Source organism: Cololabis saira, chromosome 12, assembly GCF_033807715.1.
Source record: "Cololabis saira isolate AMF1-May2022 chromosome 12, fColSai1.1, whole genome shotgun sequence".
Classification (NCBI taxonomy): Eukaryota; Metazoa; Chordata; class Actinopteri; order Beloniformes; family Belonidae; genus Cololabis; species Cololabis saira.
The window spans coordinates 37,172,330-37,194,153 of NC_084598.1; the positions used below are offsets into that span (position 1 = coordinate 37,172,330).

At 42.4% G+C, this 21,824-nt stretch overlaps 1 protein-coding gene across 1 annotated transcript in view; it reads left to right on the forward strand.

The window, feature by feature from the left end:
- The first annotated feature begins 12,635 nt into the window (after positions 1–12,635).
- The window catches only part of LOC133456418 (tapasin-related protein-like), a 15,031-nt gene continuing 5,842 nt past the window's right edge, over positions 12,636–21,824 (forward strand). Inside the window, exon 1 of the mRNA XM_061734893.1 lies at positions 12,636–12,924. Within this exon, the coding sequence (XP_061590877.1) occupies positions 12,636–12,924 (289 nt within the window). The remainder of the gene's footprint in view (positions 12,925–21,824) is intronic.

Genomic DNA, 21,824 nt, shown 5'->3' on the forward strand with positions numbered 1-21,824 from the left:
AGTCCAGACGTCAGACTGGAGACTCTGAGGTCAGACATGTTTTAGTTGTGTGTTCAGATGAATGTGATGTGAAAGTTGTGTTGACACTAACCTGCAGACATCAGGCTGATCTCCTGCTGATCCACACTGACCATCTGACTGCTCTGGTTTCTTCTTCTCTGCTTTAGTCCTCCAACAGTTTGTTTCTCCTTAAACTTCCTCTTCTGATTTATTACATGAAAACTAAACATCTGAATGTGTCAGACAGGAACAACTGAACAAGCAGAGATGTGTCTGAACTTGGAATAAAACATCTGAACAAACAAGAATTAACTGGGAAATAAGAAAAATACATATTAACCAACATTTAAATAGGTAATACTAGAAATTAGCTTTTTATAAGTAGTATTCTATTCAGAAAAATGTCAATTATATCTTGATCTTAAGGTCTTTTAATAAAACAACTGAATATAAAGTTCTTAGATTGATCCAAGATTACATATTGTATTCCAGACCTCCAAAGTCATCTCGAGCTGCTTTTCTCTGCTGCTTTTTCAAATGTTTTCCACGGTTGGATTAGTTTTATCACTGATCATCTTGATGTAGTTTTTCTGGGACAGTTGGGAGGTTTGTTGCATGAAAGTAGAAAGAAGAAGTCCAGGATGTGTGAGAAAGGCTTGACATATCCTCCTGAGTTCATCCTGGATGATTCCGCTGCAGGAAGACGATCCAGGATGAGAAGGTACAGCTATGTCAAGCCAGGTTGAACTAATCCTGGTACGTGCACGTTGACGTCTTCCTTAAGCAGACCGTGAGGTCGGTCCCAGATGTCCTGATTCAGAAATGGAGGACGAGTGTTGCTGATGTTTCACCGAGTGAACAACAGCTTCTAATGGAAACGTACGAGGAGCTTAAACAGCTGATACGTTCAAAAATGTCCTCCAGACGCTGTTAATAAACTCAGAGAGTCTGACAGACAATAGTGGACAGACTGAATGTGTAGTAGTCCAACATATGAGCTGTAGAGCTCATTTACTGAATAACTTCTTACTGTGGCTGAAATCAGTCAAACCAACGTTGGCTTCCTTTGACTAACGTTACATTTAATTTCAGCAAATACAAGTTTACCAAATATAAAACTGAACATGGAAAACATCTTTTTCTAGGTTTTTACTATCATGTCTTAATAAGTCTGTTAAGATATTTTCATCCAGGTGACAGCAAGACATAAGGTGCAACAAATGTATTTTTATGGTTTTCAGAATGTAAAACTAAATATAAATACATGTGTGTTGAAGTAAGAAAAGTGGAATAAAGCTGCCATCACCTTTCTAATTCTCATCTATGTGGAGCCTGTAAGATGATGATGATGATGCTGAATTGTAATTTATCTGTAAATGTTGATGAAAATGAGGAAACAAACACACAGAAGACGATGAACAAGTGTTGATGAAATGATTAATTGATCAGAGAGACAGCTGACTGATCAGATGGAGCAGCAGGAGGAAGAAGTCCTGCTTGTTAGTCTGGTCCAGACCAGGTTAGCTGCACACCAGAGATCTCCATGGTAACGTATCCAGCCCAGCTTCTGTGCAAACACTGAGATTTAACGTTTGTACCGACTGAGATATTCAAACACAACATGTTCCAGTAACAAGTTGTTCATCTGCTTGTTCAACACTTGAAACTAGTTTTACTTCATGAAATATTAGACATCAGTTCATCATGTTTTTGTGTCTCTGACATTCAAACAAATGCTTCATTTTCCTTCATATAAATGAATGAGTTGACATTTGTCCCAGAATTCCTCCTGACATGTTTGTTTGTGTGGAAACATTAATCATTTGTCTGCACAACATGAGTTTGTCTGGATGGATCCACTGGTGGAGCTGCAGAGCTGAAGAGCTGAAGTCACTACGTCTTTATTGGAGCAGCAGCATGATGTCATGAATATTGATGAAGCTCTTTTTCACTGGTTCTGTTGGACTGTTGGAACCTGCATCCTGGTGGCTTCAGCTCACATCTGTTATTCTTTATTCAGGTTGGAGAACTGCGGTCTGTCAGAGATCAGCTGTTCTTCTCTGGTCTCAACTCTGAAGTCCAACCCCTCCCATCTGAAACATCTGAAACATCTGGACCTGAGCGGGAACCAGCTGCGTGATTCAGCAGCGAAACATCTGTGTGGTTTCCTGGAGAGTCCAGAATGCAGACTGGAGACTCTGAGGTCAGACATGTTTTAGTTGTGTGTTCAGATGAATGTGATGTGAAAGTTGTGTTGACACTAACCTGCAGACATCAGGCTGATCTCCTGCTGATCCACACTGACCATCTGACTGCTCTGGTTTCTTCTTCTCTGCTTTAGTCCTCCAACAGTTTGTTTCTCCTTAAACGTCCTCTTCTGATTTATTACATGCAAACTAAACATCTGAATGTGTCAGACAGGAAGAACTGAACAACCAGAGATGTGTCTGAACTTGGAATAAAACATCTGAACAAACAAGAATTAACTGGGAAATAAGAAAATACATATTAACCAACATTTAAATAGGTAATACTAGTAATGTGATTTTTATAAGTAGTATTCTATTCAGAAAAATGTCAATTATATCTTGATCTTAAGGTCCTTTAATTAACCAACTGAATATAAAGTTCCCAGATTGATCCAGGATTACATATTGTATTCCAGACCTCCAAAGTCATCTCCAGCTGCTTTTCTCTGCTGCTTTTTCTGCTGCTTTTTCAAATGTTTTCCACGGTTGGATTAGTTTCATCGCTGATCATCTTGATGTAGTTTTTCTGGGACAGTTGTGAGGTTTGTTGCATGAAAGTAGAAAGAAGAAGTCCAGGATGTGTGAGAAAGGCTTGACATATCCTCCTGAGTTCATCCTGGATGATTCCGCTGCAGGAAGACGATCCAGGATGAGAAGGTGCAGCTATGTCAAGCCAGGTTGAACTAATCCTGGTACGTGCACGTTGACGTCTTCCTTAAGCAGACCGTGAGGTCGGTCCCAGATGTCCTGATTCAGAAATGGAGGACGAGTGTTGCTGATGTTTCACTGAGTGAACAACAGCTTCTAATGGAAACGTACAAGGAGCTTAAACAGCTGATACGTTCAAAAATGTCCTCCAGACGCTGTTAATGAACTCAGAGGGTCTGACAGACAATAGTGGACAGACTGAATGTGTAGTAGTCCAACATATGAGCTGTAGAGCTCATTTACTGAATAACTTCTTACTGTGGCTGAAATCAGTCAAACCAACGTTGGCTTCCTTTGACTAACGTTAAATTTAATTTCAACAAATACAAGTTTACAAAATATTAAACTCTGAACATGGAAAACATCTTTTTCTAGGTTTTTACTATCATGTCTGAATAAGTCTGTTAAGATCATTTCATCCAGGTGACAACAAGACACAAGGTGCAACAAATAATGTCTTTTTATGGTTTTCAGAGTGTAAATAGAATAGAATAGAAAGCCTTTATTGTCGTTATAATGATATAATGAGATTAGGCAGCAGGTCCATAAAAGTGCACACATGTAAAACTATGTGAAAAACAAAAAATAAAATAAGAAACAGGAAATATAAATATATATACAAAAAATAAATATAAATACATGGGTGTTGAAGTAAGAAAAGTAAACTAAAGCTGCCATCACCTTTCTAATTCTCATCTATGTGGAGCCTGTAAGATGATGATGATGATGATGATGATGATAAATTTTAATTTATCTGTAAATGTTGATGATGAAAATGAGGAAACAAACACACAGAAGATGATGAACAGGTGTTGATGAAATGAATGATTGATCAGAGAGACAGCTGACTGATCAGATGGAGCAGCAGGAGGAAGAAGTCCTGCTTGTTATTCTGGTCCAGACCAGGTTAGCTGCACACCAGAGATCTCCATGGTAACGTATCCAGCCCTGCTTCTGTGACAACACTGAGATTCTAACGTTTGTACCAACTGAGATATTCAAACACAACATGTTCCAGTAACAAGTTGTTCATCTGCTTGTTCAACACTTGAAACTAGTTTTACTTCATGAAATATTAGACATCAGTTCATCATGTTTTTGTGTCTCTGACATTCAAACAAATGCTTCATTTTCCTTCAAACAAATGAATGAGTTGACATTTGTCCCAGAATTCCTCCTGACATGTTTGTTTGTGTGGAAACTTCAATCATTTGTCTGCACAACATGAGTTTGTCTGGATGGATCCACTGGTGGAGCTGCAGAGCTGAAGAGCTGAAGTCACTACGTCTTTATTGGAGCAGCAGCATGATGTCATGAATATTGATGAAGCTCTTTTTCACTGGTTCTGTTGGACTGTTGGAACCTGCATCCTGGTGGCTTCAGCTCACATCTGTTATTCTTTATTCAGGTTGAAGAGCTGCTGGATGTCAGAAATCAGCTGTTCTTCTCTGGTCTCAACTCTGAAGTCCAACCCCTCCCATCTGGAACATCTGAAACATCTGGACCTGAGCAGGAACTACCTGCATGATTCAGGAGAGAAACATCTGTGTGGTTTCCTGGAGAGTCCAGACTGCAGACTGGAGACTCTGAGGTCAGACATGTTTTAATTGTGTGTTCAGATGAATGTGATGTGAAAGTTGTGTTGACACTAACCTGCAGACATCAGGCTGATCTCCTGCTGATCCACACTGACCATCTGACTGCTCTGGTTTCTTCTTCTCTGCTTTAGTCCTCCAACAGTTTGTTTCTCCTTAACCTTCCTCTTCTGATTTATTACATGAAAACTAAACATCTGAATGTGTCAGACAGGAACAAATGAACAACCAGAGATGTGTCTGAACTTGGAATAAAACATCTGAACAAACAAGAATTAACTGAGAAATAAGAAAAATACATTTGTTCCAACATTTAAATAGGTAATACTAGAAATGTAATTTTTATAGTTAGTATTCTATTCTGAAAAATGTCAACTATATCTTGATCCTAAGGTCTTTTAAGGAACCAACTGAATATAAAGTTCCCAGATTGATCCAGGATTACATATTGTATTCCTGACCTCCAAAGTCATCTCCAGCTGCTTTTCTCTGCTGCTTTTTCAAATGTTTTCCACGGTTGGATTAGTTTCATCGCTGATCATCTTGATGTAGTTTTTCTGGGACAGTTGGGAGGTTTGTTGCATGAAAGTAGAAAGAAGAAGTCCAGGATGTGTGAGAAAGGCTTGACATATCCTCCTGAGTTCATCCTGGATGATTCCGCTGCAGGAAGACGATCCAGGATGAGAAGGTGCAGCTATGTCAAGCCAGGTTGAACTAATCCTGGTACGTGCACGTTGACGTCTTCCTTAAGCAGACCGTGAGGTCGGTCCCAGATGTCCTGATTCAGAAATGGAGGACGAGTGTTGCTGATGTTTCACCGAGTGAACAACAGCTTCTAATGGAAACGTACGAGGAGCTTAAACAGCTGATACGTTCAAAAATGTCCTCCAGACGCTGTTCATAAACTCAGAGGGTCTGACAGACAATAGTGGACAGACTGAATGTGTAGTAGTCCAACATATGAGCTGTAGAGCTCATTTACTGAATAACTTCTTACTGTGGCTGAAATCAGTCAAACCAACGTTGGCTTCCTTTGACTAACGTTACATTTAATTTCAGCAAATACAAGTTTACCAAATATAAAACTCTGAACATGGAAAACATATTTTTCTAGGTTTTTACTATCATGTCTGAATACGTCTGTTAAGATAATTTCATCCAGGTGACAGCAAGACATAAGGTGCAACAAATAATGTCTTTTTATGGTTTTCAGAGTGTAAATAGAGTAGAATAGAAAGCCTTTATTGTCGTTATAATGATATAATGAGATTAGGCAGCAGGTCCCTAAAAGTGCACACATGTAAAGACTATGTAAAAAACAAAAAATAAAATAAGAAACAGGAAATATAGATATATATACAAAAAAATAAATATAAATACACAGGTGTTGAAGTAAGAAAAGTAAACCAAAGTTGCCATCACCTTTATAATTCTCATCTATGTGGAGCCTGTAAGATGATGATGATGATGATGAGTTTGTATGGATGGATCCACTGGTGGAGCTGCAGAGCTGAAGAGCTGAAGCCACTACGTCTTTATTGGAGCAGCAGCATGATGTCATGAATATTGATGAAGCTCTTTTTCACTGGTTCTGTTGGACTGTTGGAACCTGCATCCTGGTGGCTTCAGCTCACATCTGTTATTCTTTATTCAGGTTGGAGAACTGCGGTCTGTCAGAGATCAGCTGTTCTTCTCTGGTCTCAGCTCTGAAGTCCAACCCCTCCCATCTGAAACATCTGGACCTGAGTAACAACAACCTGCGTGATTCCGGAGTGAAACATCTGTGTGGTTTCCTGGAGAGTCCAGACTGCAGACTGGAGACTCTGAGGTCAGACATGTTTTAGTCGTGTGTTCAGATGAATGTGATGTGAAAGTTGTGTTGACACTAACCTGCAGACATCAGGCTGATCTCCTGCTGATCCACACTGACCATCTGACTGCTCTGGTTTCTTCTTCTCTGCTTTAGTCCTCCAACAGTTTGTTTCTCCTTAGAGTTCCTCTTCTGATTCTTGACATAATAATTAAAAATCTGAATGTGTCAGACAGGAACAACTGAACAACCAGAGATGTGTCTGAACTTGGAATAAAACATCTGAACAAACAAGAATTAACTGGGTAATAAGTAAAAAATAAATGTGTTCCAACATTTAAATAGGTAATAGTAGAATATGGTATTCATAATTAGTATTCTATTCAGAAAAATGTAAATTATATCTTGATCTTAAGGTCTTTTAAGAAACCAACTGAATATAAAGTTCCCGGATTGATCCAGGATTACATATTGTATTCCAGACCTCCAAAGTCATCTCCAGCTGCTTTTCTCTGCTGCTTTTTCAAATGTTTTCCACGGTTGGATTAGTTTCATCGCTGATCATCTTGATGTAGTTTTTCTGGGACAGTTGGGAGGTTTGTTGCATGAAAGTAGAAAGAAGAAGTCCAGGATGTGTGAGAAAGGCTTGACATATCCTCCTGAGTTCATCCTGGATGATTCCGCTGCAGGAAGACGATCCAGGATGAGAAGGTGCAGCTATGTCAAGCCAGGTTGAACTAATCCTGGTACGTGCACGTTGACGTCTTCCTTAAGCAGACCGTGAGGTCAGTCCCAGATGTCCTGATTCAGAAATGGAGGACGAGTGTTGCTGATGTTTCACCGAGTGAACAACAGCTTCTAATGGAAACGTACGAGGAGCTTAAACAGCTGATACGTTCAAAAATGTCCTCCAGACGCTGTTAATAAACTCAGAGGGTCTGACAGACAATAGTGGACAGACTGAATGTGTAGTAGTCCAACATATGAGCTGTAGAGCTCATTTACTGAATAACTTCTTACTGTGGCTGAAATCAGTCAAACCAACCTTGGCTTCCTTTGACTAACGTTAAATTTCATTTCAACAAATACAAGTTTACCAAATATAAAACTCTGAACATGGAAAACATCTTTTTCTAGGTTTTTACTATCATGTCTGAATAAGTCTGTTAAGATCATTTCATCCCGGTGACAGCAAGACATAAGGTGCAACAAATAATGTCTTTTTATAGTTTTCAGAGTGTAAATAGAATAGAATAGAAAGCCTTTATTGTCATTATAATGATATAATGAGATTAGGCAGCAGGTCCATAAAAGTGCACACATGTAAAGACTATGTAAAAAAACAAAAAATAAAATAAGAAACAGGAAATATAAATGTATATATACAAAAAACTAAATATAAATACACGGGTGTTGAAGTAAGAAAAGTAAACTAAAGCTGCCATCACCTTTCTAATTCTCATCTATGAGGAGCCTGTAAGATGATGATGATGATGATGATGATGAATTTTAATTCATCTGTAATTGTTGATGATGAAAATGAGGAAACAAACACACAGAAGATGATGAACAAGTGTTGATGAAATGATTGATTGATCAGAGAGACAGCTGACTGATCAGATGGAGCAGCAGGAGGAAGAAGTCCTGCTTGTTATTCTGGTCCAGACCAGGTTAGCTGCACACCAGAGATCTCCATGGTAACGTATCCAGCCCTGCTTCTGTGACAACACTGAGATTCTAACGTTTGTACCGACTGAGATATTCAAACACAACATGTTCCAGTAACAAGTTGTTCATCTGCTTGTTCAACACTTGAAACTAGTTTTACTTCATGAAATATTAGACATCAGTTCATCATGTTTTTGTGTCTGACATTCAAACAAATGCTTAATTTTCCTTCAAACAAATGGATGAGTTGACATTTGTCCCAGAATTCCTCCTGACATGTTTGTTTGGGTGGAAACTGGAATCATTTGTCTGCACAACATGAGTTTGTCTGGATGGATCCACTGGTGGAGCTGCAGAGCTGAAGAGCTGAAGTCACTACGTCTTTATTGGAGCAGCAGCATGATGTCATGAATATTGATGAAGCTCTTTTTCACTGGTTCTGTTGGACTGTTGGAACCTGCATCCTGGTGGCTTCAGCTCAGATCTGTTATTCTTTATTCAGCTTGGACTGGTGCAGTCTGTCAAAGATCAGCCGTTCTTCTCTGGTCTCAGCTCTGAAGTCCAACCCCTCCCACCTGAAACATCTGGACCTGAGAGGGAAAGACCTGCATTTTGCAGATGTGAAGCAGCTGTCTGACCTGGTGGAGAGTCCAGACTACCAGCTGCAGACTGTCAGGTCAGTGGAGGTTGGAGTCGGTCCTGCTGCTTCCAGCAGTTTTCTACTAAATCCAGCTGATATCAAATCAAAGATCCAGTGTTTCCAGTGAAGCTGCAGCTTCTCAGCGGCTGCTTTCCCCAGTAAAGCTGTGAGAGGAGGATGATGACAGGTTTCAGGATCAGATGATCCAGATGTTGGTTGTGGACCGGTGTTGTGCTTGTTCTCATGTGTGCAGAAATAAAGGTGTATTCCAGCTGACAGCCTTCCAGGATGTACAGACTGCTCCACTGCAGCTCTGAACACCTCTGAAGTCCTGGATGTGCTGCATCACTGACTGACAGCTGGTGGAGGGAGTCTCTGCAAACACTCCTTTATCTCCTCTCTTCTTTCTTCTTTTTCTTTCCAGCTGTAGATGATGAGAGTGAACAGGACGGTGTTTGTGCTGAGAGGATGAGACGTGTCCTGATGGTCCTCAGAGGTTCAAGCAGAACCAGTTTGTGTTGACAAACTCTGACTGGACCGTGATGATGATGAAGATGAAGATGAAGATGTACATAGTTTCTGAATTCCAGCGTTCTACAAACTTCTCATATATTAATTTAGTTCATGTTAAGTCAAAAAGTCTTTATTGTTATTATATTATTGATAAAAAACAGTACATCAAAATGTAGCCTTTAATTTGAAGTTGAGTTTCTTTCAACATTGTTCCTCAAGCACTTTGTCTAAAGTCTGGATGAGTTCTAGTGTCGGAGGAGCCTACTACTGATGTACTGATGGATAAATGTCTTACGCTGCCGTGGCGGAGCTGCTCAGCAGAGCAGCCATCTCCTCCACCGAGTCACGTGACTCCCCCGGTGTTTTCTTTTTATTTACATATTTCCGTTTCATTCCAAGTTTTCCTTTTGTTGTTGTTGTGTTTTCAGCTTCGTCAGGTTCTTTTTTGTGATCAACTTTTTATTTATTTTTCATTTATATATATATATATATATATAGCGTCCCCACAGTCCAGGGAGAGAGAACAAAACACAACAAAACACCACCTGCTCAGATGCTTCTTCCCCCTTCCTTCCCACACCCTCCCACTCCCACCAACCCACTCCACCCCCACCCCATACCCCCCAAATAATGGATCCAAATGCAGAGAGCCAAAAAAAAAAACAAAAAAAAAACAGAACACACAAAACAAAAACAACAGCAGCAACAAAACACAAAGCACGTACACCACTCCCAACTTAAACTTAAACTTAAACTTTATTTATTTGTATAGCGCCAAATCATACAATATAAAATGCAACACATGGTGCTTTACATGCAGAATAAAATAACAATAAAAAAACACAATTTAAAACATTCCATACGACCCCACCCCCCACGCGTACACACACACTCACTCACACTCATATACCTGTGCACACACTCACACGCCCACACCCACACACACACACACACAATAAGTGGACTGGTGACATGGCTTAGCACTAACGATCCAGGTGAGGAAAACACTACCTATGGGTGGCCGTCCACACCGAGAGGCATCACCGACCACGACCACCAGAAGCATCCCCACAGAGACCCCCCCAACCCGGACAGACCGGGGCAGACCCCACACAGAAGGTGGAGCCCCCCCCCAGCTACCCAGGCCTGAGGGACCCCCATGACGACACCCCCATGGGCGGAGCAGGCACACCTCCCAGTGTGGACGACCCCCCTGAGGAAACACTGGAGCTAAAAACTAAAAGATTAAAAGAAAGTAAAAAATGCCTAAAAGTGTAAAATTATAGAGAAATATATATAAAACTTAAGATGAATAATAAATAACATAAAGTAAAAAGTCACTAAAATGGATTAAAGTTTTAGAGATGATAAAAGAGCTAAAGAAGTACACACAATACATAGCTAAAAACACTAGGTAAATGAGATCAGATAAAAGCCAAACTAAAAAGGTGTGTCTTGAGCCTCCTTTTAAAAATATCAACATTCTCTGCGGCCCTGAGGTTCTCTGGCAGGCTGTTCCATAAAGAGGGGCCATAATGGCTGAATGCAGCCTCACCGTGGGTTTTGGTCGCGGTTCGGGGAATGGTTAAAAGGCCGGTGCCAGAGGACCTCAGGGTCCGTGAGGCAGTTCAACCCCCTTCCCTTGCCATCCAGGAATCCCATGACATTCCCATTCACTAAATAAGCCATTCTAAACATAAAACCAAACAGACAAAGATCATGTAAACCATGGAGCTTCGTCAGGTTCTTAAAGTTTCTCTCCGCGTCACTGATGAAGAGAGAGAGTGAAGAGATCCGTGGAAATAGCAGCGTTTGTTCATGAAACACGAAACACAAATGAACTTGAATTGGTCAATGAATGTTCCTCAGAGTTTGTTTCAGTAAATATTGTAAATGTTTTATGGATATTACGATGATTGTTAACACTTCAAAGAAACTCAAAATTCTTCAGTAAAACTTGGATCTTTTCTCTTGTTCAGTTTACTGTGGTTAATAAGTGTTTGTCTGTGATTAGTCTCAGTACCAGGAGCGTCACCGACCATCACAAGGCACTTTTTATTCTCTTGTTCACCATCAGCACAAATCTGACTTTTATTTCACAAGAGAGATCATTTCACACTCTCTTTCTTTTATTTATTGTAATACTGACATAGATTGCAGTCTCATTTTACCACAAACTACACAAAACACTTGAATATGCGTCAGATATGAAGAAAGAACCCAAAAAGTATAAGCCAACATAGATGAACTGAATTGAATTAAAACACGAATGTTCAACACTTGTTGATCGATAGTTGAAAAGGTTCTTGTTAATGGAGGAATGGAAGGGGGGTCTGGTAATTGGATTGTCAATTTGAATGAGGAGCCATTTACTGAGTTATCTGTGGGGGTTATGACGTCCGAAACACCTGCCAGAGTTGTCTGGTACCCTCTACGGAGCCACAAACACGGTTCTGATGTATTTGTGCAGAACCCAGGTAACCCCGCCTGCGGTGTTATATCAAGAATGGTCTCTGGAACCAGTGAGACAGCGCAGATAGTGAGGCTACATTTCCAAGTGCGATATACCAGAGATGTGTCTGTACCAAGTGGAGAGAGATCAAGAGATGTGTGGTGGGACTTACTGTGGTAGGCAGGGCTCCAGACTAACTTTTTCACAGGTAGCACTGGTGCCACCTAGCTTTTCATTTAGTAGCACCAAAACAAATTAGGTAGCACCATATTTTTAATTGCACATAACATATTTAGAAACACTACAATAGTATTTGTACTTCGTTACTTGACACCTCTGCTCATTTGCAGTTTTCAGAGAGTATTTAATTTAAGAGTATGCTTAAATACCAACTAAATGAAATAAAATGATAAGAAAAGAGGTAAAATGATAAAAAGCACAAGTTGTTAAAAATAAGGGCAGTAGAGTCCAGCAGGTAAGTATTTAATTTAGGAGTACGCTTCAGTAAACAGTAATGTTTTTAGGCCAAATTTAAAGGAGCTGACAGTTGGAGCAGACCTCAGGTCTACAGGAAGTTTGTTCCACCGGTGAGGAGCAGAATAACTGAACGCTGCCTCACCTTGCTTGGTTCTGGTTCTTGGGAACCACAACAAACCAGATCCAGATGAACCTCAGGGGTCTGGGAGCTTCATAGGAACTAACAGATCAAGCATGTATTTTGGTCCAAGACCATTCAGGTCTTTGTAGACCAGCAGTAAGATTTTAAACTCTATCCTTTGACTCACTGGAAGCCAGTGTAGTGATTTCATGACCGGTGTAATGTGGTCCAGTTTCCTGGTGTTTGTAAGGACTCTGGCGGCAGCGTTCTGGATCAGCTGCAGCTGCCTGATAGATTTCTTGGCCTGTAAAGATGCCATTGCAATAATCCAACCTACTGAAAATGAATGCATGAATACGTTTTTCCATGTCTTGTTTAGACAGAATCCCCTTAATTGTAGCAATGTTTTTTGTAGCATCCAAATTGGACCTCCGGCGATATGTTGAGGGTGTGGAACCGGAGGACCTGGAGTGTGAACTTCGCAGGTACAGCACCGAGGGCATCCACGTCCGCTGGCCTGTCCAGGGAGCGCTGGGGTACAACCGCTGGTTCAGCTGCACCCTCAAACACAGCAAGGGCGTCTTCACGGTCACCGGCTTCCTGCGACACCCGTCTGACCAGGGTCCCCCGGGACAGCAGGACTACCGCAGCTGGCCGGCTATTTCTGACAGAGAGCTTCTTCCAACCACAGGTTAACTCCTCAAAGATACATGTTTTCATTAAGACACGTAACAGGATGCTTTTATTCTGAAAATATTATCAAAAGCCACATTGAGGCAGCTGACGTTGTGGTGTTTCCACTCAGTTATCATTTCATTTATTCTTTATTTCATTCAAAAATAAAACAACAAACTATTCAATTCAAACACAAACGTTCCTAAATTGTGAATGAAAGGGAGCAGAAAGAAAAAGAATCTTAATCTGCCGCTTTTCCCCAATTCAATTTAGTCAATTTACAAAGAACGTTAATTAAAAAATTAAAAAACAACAACTAAGTAAATAAAAAAAACTAAAATAAAATAAAATAGCTGCTGGCTATGGGTATGTCAATCAAACTTAACTAACATTTTTCATTATATTTCTTTAACATACTGGCTTTCATACTTGGTTCAGATTGTTCCATAAACTGATTCCTTTCACAGAGACACAACGTTCCATCAATTTAGTCCTGAATCTTGGTTTTTTAAAGATCTCTGTGTAACCTGGTCATAATATCACATTTAATAAAGTTGATGTTTAAAATAATTTAAGTACAATAAATAAGGTTAAAAGTCAGTTTATAAAAAGATATATCATAAATACGGTTAAAATGTTTATGAGAAGTTTAAAAAAGGGTGCAATGATATAAATATGTTAAAAAGTACTGTGTAGTACGCTGAATGTGAATGTATGATTATTTTATTTGATTAATGGTATTTTATTTTGAAGGCAGTGGCCGTAAGAGGAAGTGGTGTGTTTAACCGGAAGTCGGAGCTGATGTGCCAGTGTGTAGCTTGACTACGGAGTCACGACGAAACAGAGTCTTTAGGAGTTTATAAGAGTTTGTAAAAGTGTATTTAAGCATGTAGTTGGTGTTTTAAGACAGTCTGTCCGACTTGTCTGTGCCGGGACATTATCTGCATATCTTCTGTGAGAGGCTGGAGACATTTCTTCCCGAAATGTGTTGAACAGGTTTTCATGGTATGTATTGGGCGCATTAGCATTAGCCGCTAGCCGCCGCTAGCCGCCGCCGCTAGCCGCCGCATTGTTTGTTAGCATCACTAGCTAAGTGAATGAACTTTTAGTCACAGTACAGCTAATTCAGCTTACTAATAAGGCTGTAATTCATGTTTTCCGAAGAGGAGATTTGAAGAAGGGATCCACGGAGGTTACCGACTGCGCTGTAAGCTACCCGGAGATGGTCTGGAGTGTTTCTGACTGCTCGTGCCCGCTGTTGAGGACGATCCTGGCTGCCATCACCCTTACCAAGGACCACCACACCCTCGCCTGCTGGTTTGAGAGATTTCCTAGCCCCAAACTGACTTCACTGTGGGAATAAGGTACCATCTTTATTTATTTCTGCTCAGTTTGAGTGAAACGGCCGTACAGTTTTTGGCTTCACCGTACCCAAGCGTCGCATCAGGCCTGCAACTAAAGGGACTTTTAGTTAGTATTTGCCGGCTAGTGTGAGTGTGGGCCCACTGATTGTGTTTTTGTTTACATACTGATTGTGTTTTGTTTACATGGTATAGTGAATACCAGTTGGAGGTTTTGTGAGACAAACCTATATTTCATTTGACGCAGATTTATCTGCAGTTATTTATTTGAACTGTTTTTTCAGTAAATAATTGAGATTATTTTTCTTACCACTGATTCCAGTGTGATTTTTGGTTATTTCATCTGTTTAATGTGTTTGCATGTAAGATAGAAAATTACAGAGGTTCAAAAGAGTGAAATCTTAGGAATAATAGTTTATTTGCAGTGAGTAAAAAACTCAAGACACCTAAAATAGTTAAAAGGTAAAAGCACAGTAAAAATTACCTAACTATTATTGGTTGTAATTAAAGAGTTAAAGAACTCAGGGCCCTTCTCTTATTATTTGGGGATTACTGGGCTACATAAATGGAGGCACCGCTGGGATAAATGGTGTCTTGAGTTTCTAGATTCGTACAATTAAGTAAATGACATTGTAAATAAATAAGATAGTGACCCTAGCAGTATTTAACAGAATAGAGGAGCCATGCAGAGTCATTCAATGCTCATAAACAAACTAAAGAACTGGTGTCGAGGAGAGGCACTAGATGAGAACCATGCCTTACTGACAGTTGTCCCAGAAAACACAGAGATTGTGCAAATAGAAGATGCATTACAGACTATAAAGTGTCTTGGACGTGTACGAGTAAGAGGAAGAATGATGAGTGATGCGCCAAGTGGAGTACTAGTGCTGTGTGAGTGCAGAGAAAAGGTGACTGATCCAAGTGTCCCAAGGGAGGTGCTACCAGCAGAAGGAGTTCCCACATGGCCAATCTTCATTGTAGCTGAAAGTTCGGAAGCTGAGGATGACTTTACGACTAAACTGAGTGCTCTGCTTCAGACTGAAGGGAAGTCTATGGATGATGTGCAGGCGTTATTCACTGGGACTCAGCCAGCCCCCTCGTCTACAGAGTCCATCCTTCGAGCAGTGGGTGACCTGTTGGACAAAACAACCAAACCAGCTGGTGAGGGTGGAGGATATCGCCGACTGCGAATATTTTCAGGCATCACACCCACTCCAGCAGGGGAGGAGCAATTTGATCATTGGTTGGAGCAAGCCTACCTGATGGTTGAAGAGAGTGATGGTCTCCCAAAAGATAAACGGAGGAGAATAATGGAGAGCTTAAAAGGACCAGCCCTGGAGGTGATAAGAGCTGTGCGTTTGTCTGATCCTGACGTTACACCAGGAAAGTGCTTAGAAGCTCTTGAAAGTGCATTTGGCCTAGCAGAGTCAGGAGATGACTTGTATTTCGCTTTCAGGCTACAGCAGCAGCAGCCTGGAGAAAAGTTGTCTGAGTTCTTGAGGCGGTTGGAGCGCTGCCTGTCCAAAGTCGTACAAAGAGGTGGTCTCCCAGCCACCAGTATGGACAGAGCCCGGATTGAACAACTACTCAAAGGTGCAATAAATGCTGACCTGATGTTAATTCAACTTCGACTGAGAGAAAGGAGGGCCAGCCCTCCAACCTTCCTTGAACTCCTGTGTGAAATTCGTGCCGAGGAGGAGTACGAAGCTTCCAGAGCAAAGCTCAATCAGTCAGTGCGCACAGTCCACGCTAAGCTTCAGACTGAAAACAAAAAGTCAGAGATACAAACATTGAGGGCTGAACTTAAGGAAGTAAAATCCATGTTTGCAGCACTCACCACACATCCGCAAGCCGCTGATGAAAGACCTGAAAAACTACCTGCTAATACTCAGACTAGTCTGGAACCTGAAGTAGTAGCTCTGAAGCAACAAGTAAAACAGCTACAACAAAAGGTGAACTCCAAGTTTACACGTCAGGTTGACACGCCACCAACTGTAATGGCAGTAAACACTTCCAACCGATTTACAGCTGGTTCTGGAGACTATATCTGCTACCGCTGTGGTGAAAGTGGACACATTGCAGGAAGATGCAACAATCCTGAGAATCAAAACAAAGTGATCCAGAAACTTATCCAAGCCCTAAAGAAAGCGAAAACCAGCAACCCCCAGCCTACTGAAGATGCACCAGAGGAAACCGCTTGCACAGTCAGAAAGAGTGCCGTGAGCATGCTTGAGCCTTTGGGGATACCAGATGGCTTAATTGGGCCGCCATCGGTAGAGCCACTGAAAGTGAACGGGCACCTGTGTGATGCACTCCTGGACAGCGGTTCAAGGGTTACCATAATCTTTGAATCCTGGTACGAGAGATATCTGGCAGATACTCCTATTTATCCTGTGAGCCAGCTTGCCATTTGGGGTTTGAGTGCTTCTAGTTATCCCTACCGTGGCTATGTGGTGGTCGATATGGAGTTTCCGAAGAAGGTGGCAGGAACACCAACCACCTTGTCAGTTCTAGCGTTGATTTGTCCTGACCCACCCGGTCCAGACCAGACACCTGTGATTGTAGGGACCAACGCTAACACCAGTCTCTCCAAACGGTTGGCTCAACTGCGCGACGATGCATCTGATTTGCCCGTGGCCAACACCCTGGTGATACACAGCACTGGCCCTGAAAAAGAAGGAGACAAGAGCACTTCTGAGTTGCTGAGGGAGGAAGATGATGATGAAGTAGGGTGTGTGATGTGGGAGGGTCCTGGTTCCCTGCTGCTCACTGCAGGAAGCAGCTGTAAAGTCATCTGCAAAGCCACATTAAAGCAGCCACTTCCCAATGAAATATTAATGGTTGAAGCCTCTCCCATCAACCCTCTTCCTGCAGGTGTGCTGTTACAGCCACTAGTGATACCAAGCAATGCAGTGGACACTAACCAGTTCATAGTTCTTGTCCAGAACGAGTCATTCAAAGATGCCACTATACCAGTTGGTACTGTTCTGGGTCGCCTGTGTATTGCAGATGTTGTGACAACAGTTCCAAAGCAGCAGTCAGACTCTGAGGCATTTGATGCCAGCTTCATCAACTTTGGTGAGTCACCCGTTCCTGAACAGTGGAAGACAAGACTTCGTCAGAAATTGTGCGAAAGAGCAGATGTCTTCTCGCTACATGAACTGGATGTGGGACTCGCAAAAGGGGTGGATCACACAATTCGTCTGTCAGACCCACGACCTTTTCGCGAGCGCTCCAGACGCATTGCTCCCGCAGATATTGATGATGTGCGGCGCCACATCCAGAAGTTGTTAGCCGCAGGCATCATCAAGGAGTCCAAAAGTCCATATGCGTCTCCCATAGTAATTGTCAGGAAAAAGAATGGAGCGATACGGATGTGCATCGACTACCGTACACTCAATAGCCGCACTATTCCTGACCAATATACAACACCACGCATCGATGAGGCTCTGGACTGCCTCTCAGGCAGTCAGTGGTTTTCTGTCTTGGACCTAAGGAGCGGTTACTATCAGATAGCCATGAGTGAAGAGGACAAGGAGAAGACTGCTTTCATCTGCCCTTTAGGGTTCTACCAGTTCGAGCGGATGCCACAGGGCATCACCGGGGCACCCGCGACTTTCCAACGACTGATGGAAAAAGCAGTAGGAGACATGAACTTGCTCCAAGTTCTCGTCTATCTGGATGATCTGATCATTTTTGGAAAGACCCTGGAGGAGCATGAGGAAAGACTGTTGAAAGTTTTGGACAGACTTAAGGAAGTAGGACTCAAAGTCTCACTTGACAAATGCCAGTTCTGCCAAACAGAGGTCAAATATGTGGGTCACATAGTGTCAGCAGAGGGTGTCGCAGCCGATCCTGCGAAGATTGAAGCCGTCACTACATGGCCCAAACCCATCAACCTTAAGACCTTGCGATCTTTTTTGGGGTTTTGTGGATATTATCGGCGTTTTATCCACAACTACTCATCTATCGTCCGTTCCCTGACTGACCTCACTAAAGGATACGCCCCCACCCAGCGTGGGAGGAAACCCAAAAAGGGACAAAGTGATGTCTACTTTGATGAACGAGACCCATTTGGAGCCCGGTGGGACCAAGAGTGTACTGAGGCATTTGAGAAGATAAAACATTGCCTCACCAATGCCCCAGTTCTGGCGTTTGCCGACCCCGGCAAACCATATGTAGTGCACGTGGATGCCAGCCTGTCTGGACTTGGCAGTGTTCTTTATCAAGAACACGCAGAGGGACTGAGGCCAGTCGCATTCGCTAGTCGAAAACTAAGCTCTTCAGAAAAGAACTATCCCATTCATCAGTTGGAGTTCCTCTCTCTAAAGTGGGCACTTGTAGAAAAATTCCACGACTATTTATATGGAGCCCGCTTTACAGTACGCACAGACAACAACCCTTTAACGTATGTCCTTACCACAGCGAAGCTTAACGCTACGGGACATCGTTGGCTGTCGGATCTGTCAGTGTATGACTTTGACATTATCTACCGACCTGGCAGGAACAATATTGATGCTGATTTGTTGTCAAGAATGGAGCCACAAGAAGAGGAGACTGAGTGGCGGAGCATCTCCCAGGCGGGAGTTAAATCTATATGCCAGAGAGTCGGAGTCCTGGGCTCTGCAGGAGACTCGCCTAGATACGCAGAACAGCTTGGAGCTCCTCCTGACTGTATTCCAGATGTGTACGCTTTTCCCACACGCATGCAGCTTAACACCCTGGGACAAATGTCTGTGCTGGAACTGAGGACAGCTCAAGGACAAGATCCCCTGATAGGACCAACGATCCAGGCCCTAAAGTGTGGTCGTTGGCCAGACGACATAAAGTCAAATCCAGAGATGCTGCATATGAAAAGAGAAAAGGGAAAGTTGCTCATGAAAAACGGGTTACTCCACCGTGTGAGTACAAGTCATGCAGGAGAGAAAACTCACCAGCTTGTGCTACCTGCTGAGTTCAAGGCAGTAGTACTAAAGGCTATGCACGATGACTTAGGTCATTTAGGAGTAGAAAGGACCACGGATATGATCAGAACCCGATTCTTCTGGTCCAAGATGGCTAACGATGTGGACCAACATGTCAGAAACTGCGGAGAGTGCGTTCTGAGGAAGACTCCTTGCCAAAGAGCTGCCCCCTTTACACCAAATAGTAAGCACCGGACCGATGGACCTGGTGTGCATCGATTTTCTCTCCATGGAGCCTGATTCAAGAGGAATAAGTAATGTGTTAGTTGTTACTGACCATTTTACAAGGTATGCACAAGCTTTTCCAGCCAAGAACCAAAAGGCCCTTACTGTTGCCAAGATATTAGTGGAGAAGTATTTCATCCATTATGGCTTACCAACACGAATACATTCCGATCAAGGGAGAGACTTTGAGTCAAGGCTCATCAAAGAACTGCTGAAGATACTGGGAATACGAAAGTCACGTACTACCCCTTATCACCCACAAGGTGACCCTCAGCCTGAACGATTTAATCGGACTTTAATGTCCATGCTGGGCACCCTGAACCAAGAGAAAAAGAGACAATGGAGCCGTATGTGGTACATCTTGTACATGCGTACAACAGTACAAAATGTGACTCTACCGGGTACTCTCATATTTCCTTATGTTCGGGAGAGAAGCTCGACTCCCAGTGGATGTGTGTTTTGGGACCCGCCCAGATGGAAAAGGAGAAAGTCAGCACTCCTCTTATGTCACAAGACTAAAGAAAGACCTGCAGCAGGCCTACCAAATGGCTGTTGAAGCTTCCAACAAAACTCATCTGCGCAACAAGAAGGCGTATGACAAGAGACTAGGGTTTCAGAACCTAGAGCCAGGTGACAGAGTGTTGCTGAAAAATTTGGGACTCAAAGGGAAAGCATAAGCTTGAAAACCGCTGGTGTGATGTTCCCTATGTTGTAGTGGAGAAGATGCCAAACTTACCCGTTTATAAGTTGAAACCGCAGAGTGGCAAAGGCAAGCTGAAAACCTTGCACAGGGATAATCTCTTGCCAATAGGAGAGTTTGTGCGAATCCCAGTGCTGGATAATACCGATGTACGAAGCAGGCCGAAACCTCAAGCACATGTGCACGAGAGGCGTAAGAGAGACACAACCGACCACTCAGTGCAAATGGAGTGTGGAACGTCAACAGAGTCTTCAGACCTCGAGTATGACTACCCTCTTCGGCATACAGAACATATCTGGAGAAAATAATGCAAAGAAAGGATGAGACAAATACCGACATGCCAGAACAGAGAGGACCTGGAGTTCTGTCTGATGACAGTGTCTCTGAGGGAGAGAACCCTCCTCAAGAAGATGATGATCCGGATAGTGCTCCTGAGACTGATTCAGAGCCTGAGTCTGTTTCAAGCGACGAAGATAGACAACAGCCTAGCCGTCCTAACCGAAGTGTGACCCCACCACAAGCTAGGCCTAAAAGAGCAATAAAACCGGTGGTGAAACTTGTTTACGATGAGCCAGGAAAGGCTAGAGACCAACCTCTTACCATAGTACACAGAGGCGTTACCATAAGGATTGGCAAAGGGTAGAGCCAGCTAGTTGAAATACATTCCCATGTTGTTGAGTTGATAAAATGGTTCATTAAGTCTGTTGAGGACATCAGACAATTAGAAGGGGAGGATGTAACCTGGTCATAATATCACATTTAATAAAGTTGATGTTTAAAATAATTTAAGTACAATAAATAAGGTTAAAAGTCAGTTTATAAAAAGATATATCATAAATACGGTTAAAATGTTTATGAGAAGTTTAAAAAAGGGTGCAATGATATAAATATGTTAAAAAGTACTGTGTAGTACGCTGAATGTGAATGTATGATTATTTTATTTGATTAATGGTATTTTATTTTGAAGGCAGTGGCCGTAAGAGGAAGTGGTGTGTTTTAACCGGAAGTCGGAGCTGATGTGCCAGTGTGTAGCTTGACTACGGAGTCACGACGAAACAGAGTCTTTAGGAGTTTATAAGAGTTTGTAAAAGTGTATTTAAGCATGTAGTTGGTGTTTTAAGACAGTCTGTCCGACTTGTCTGTGCCGGGACATTATCTGCATATCTTCTGTGAGAGGCTGGAGACATTTCTTCCCGAAATGTGTTGAACAGGTTTTCATGGTATGTATTGGGCGCATTAGCATTAGCCGCTAGCCGCCGCTAGCCGCCGCCGCTAGCCGCCGCATTGTTTGTTAGCATCACTAGCTAAGTGAATGAACTTTTAGTCACAGTACAGCTAATTCAGCTTACTAATAAGGCTGTAATTCATGTTTTCCGAAGAGGAGATTTGAAGAAGGGATCCACGGAGGTTACCGACTGCGCTGTAAGCTACCCGGAGATGGTCTGGAGTGTTTCTGACTGCTCGTGCCCGCTGTTGAGGACGATCCTGGCTGCCATCACCCTTACCAAGGACCACCACACCCTCGCCTGCTGGTTTGAGAGATTTCCTAGCCCCAAACTGACTTCACTGTGGGAATAAGGTACCATCTTTATTTATTTCTGCTCAGTTTGAGTGAAACGGCCGTACAGTTTTTGGCTTCACCGTACCCAAGCGTCGCATCAGGCCT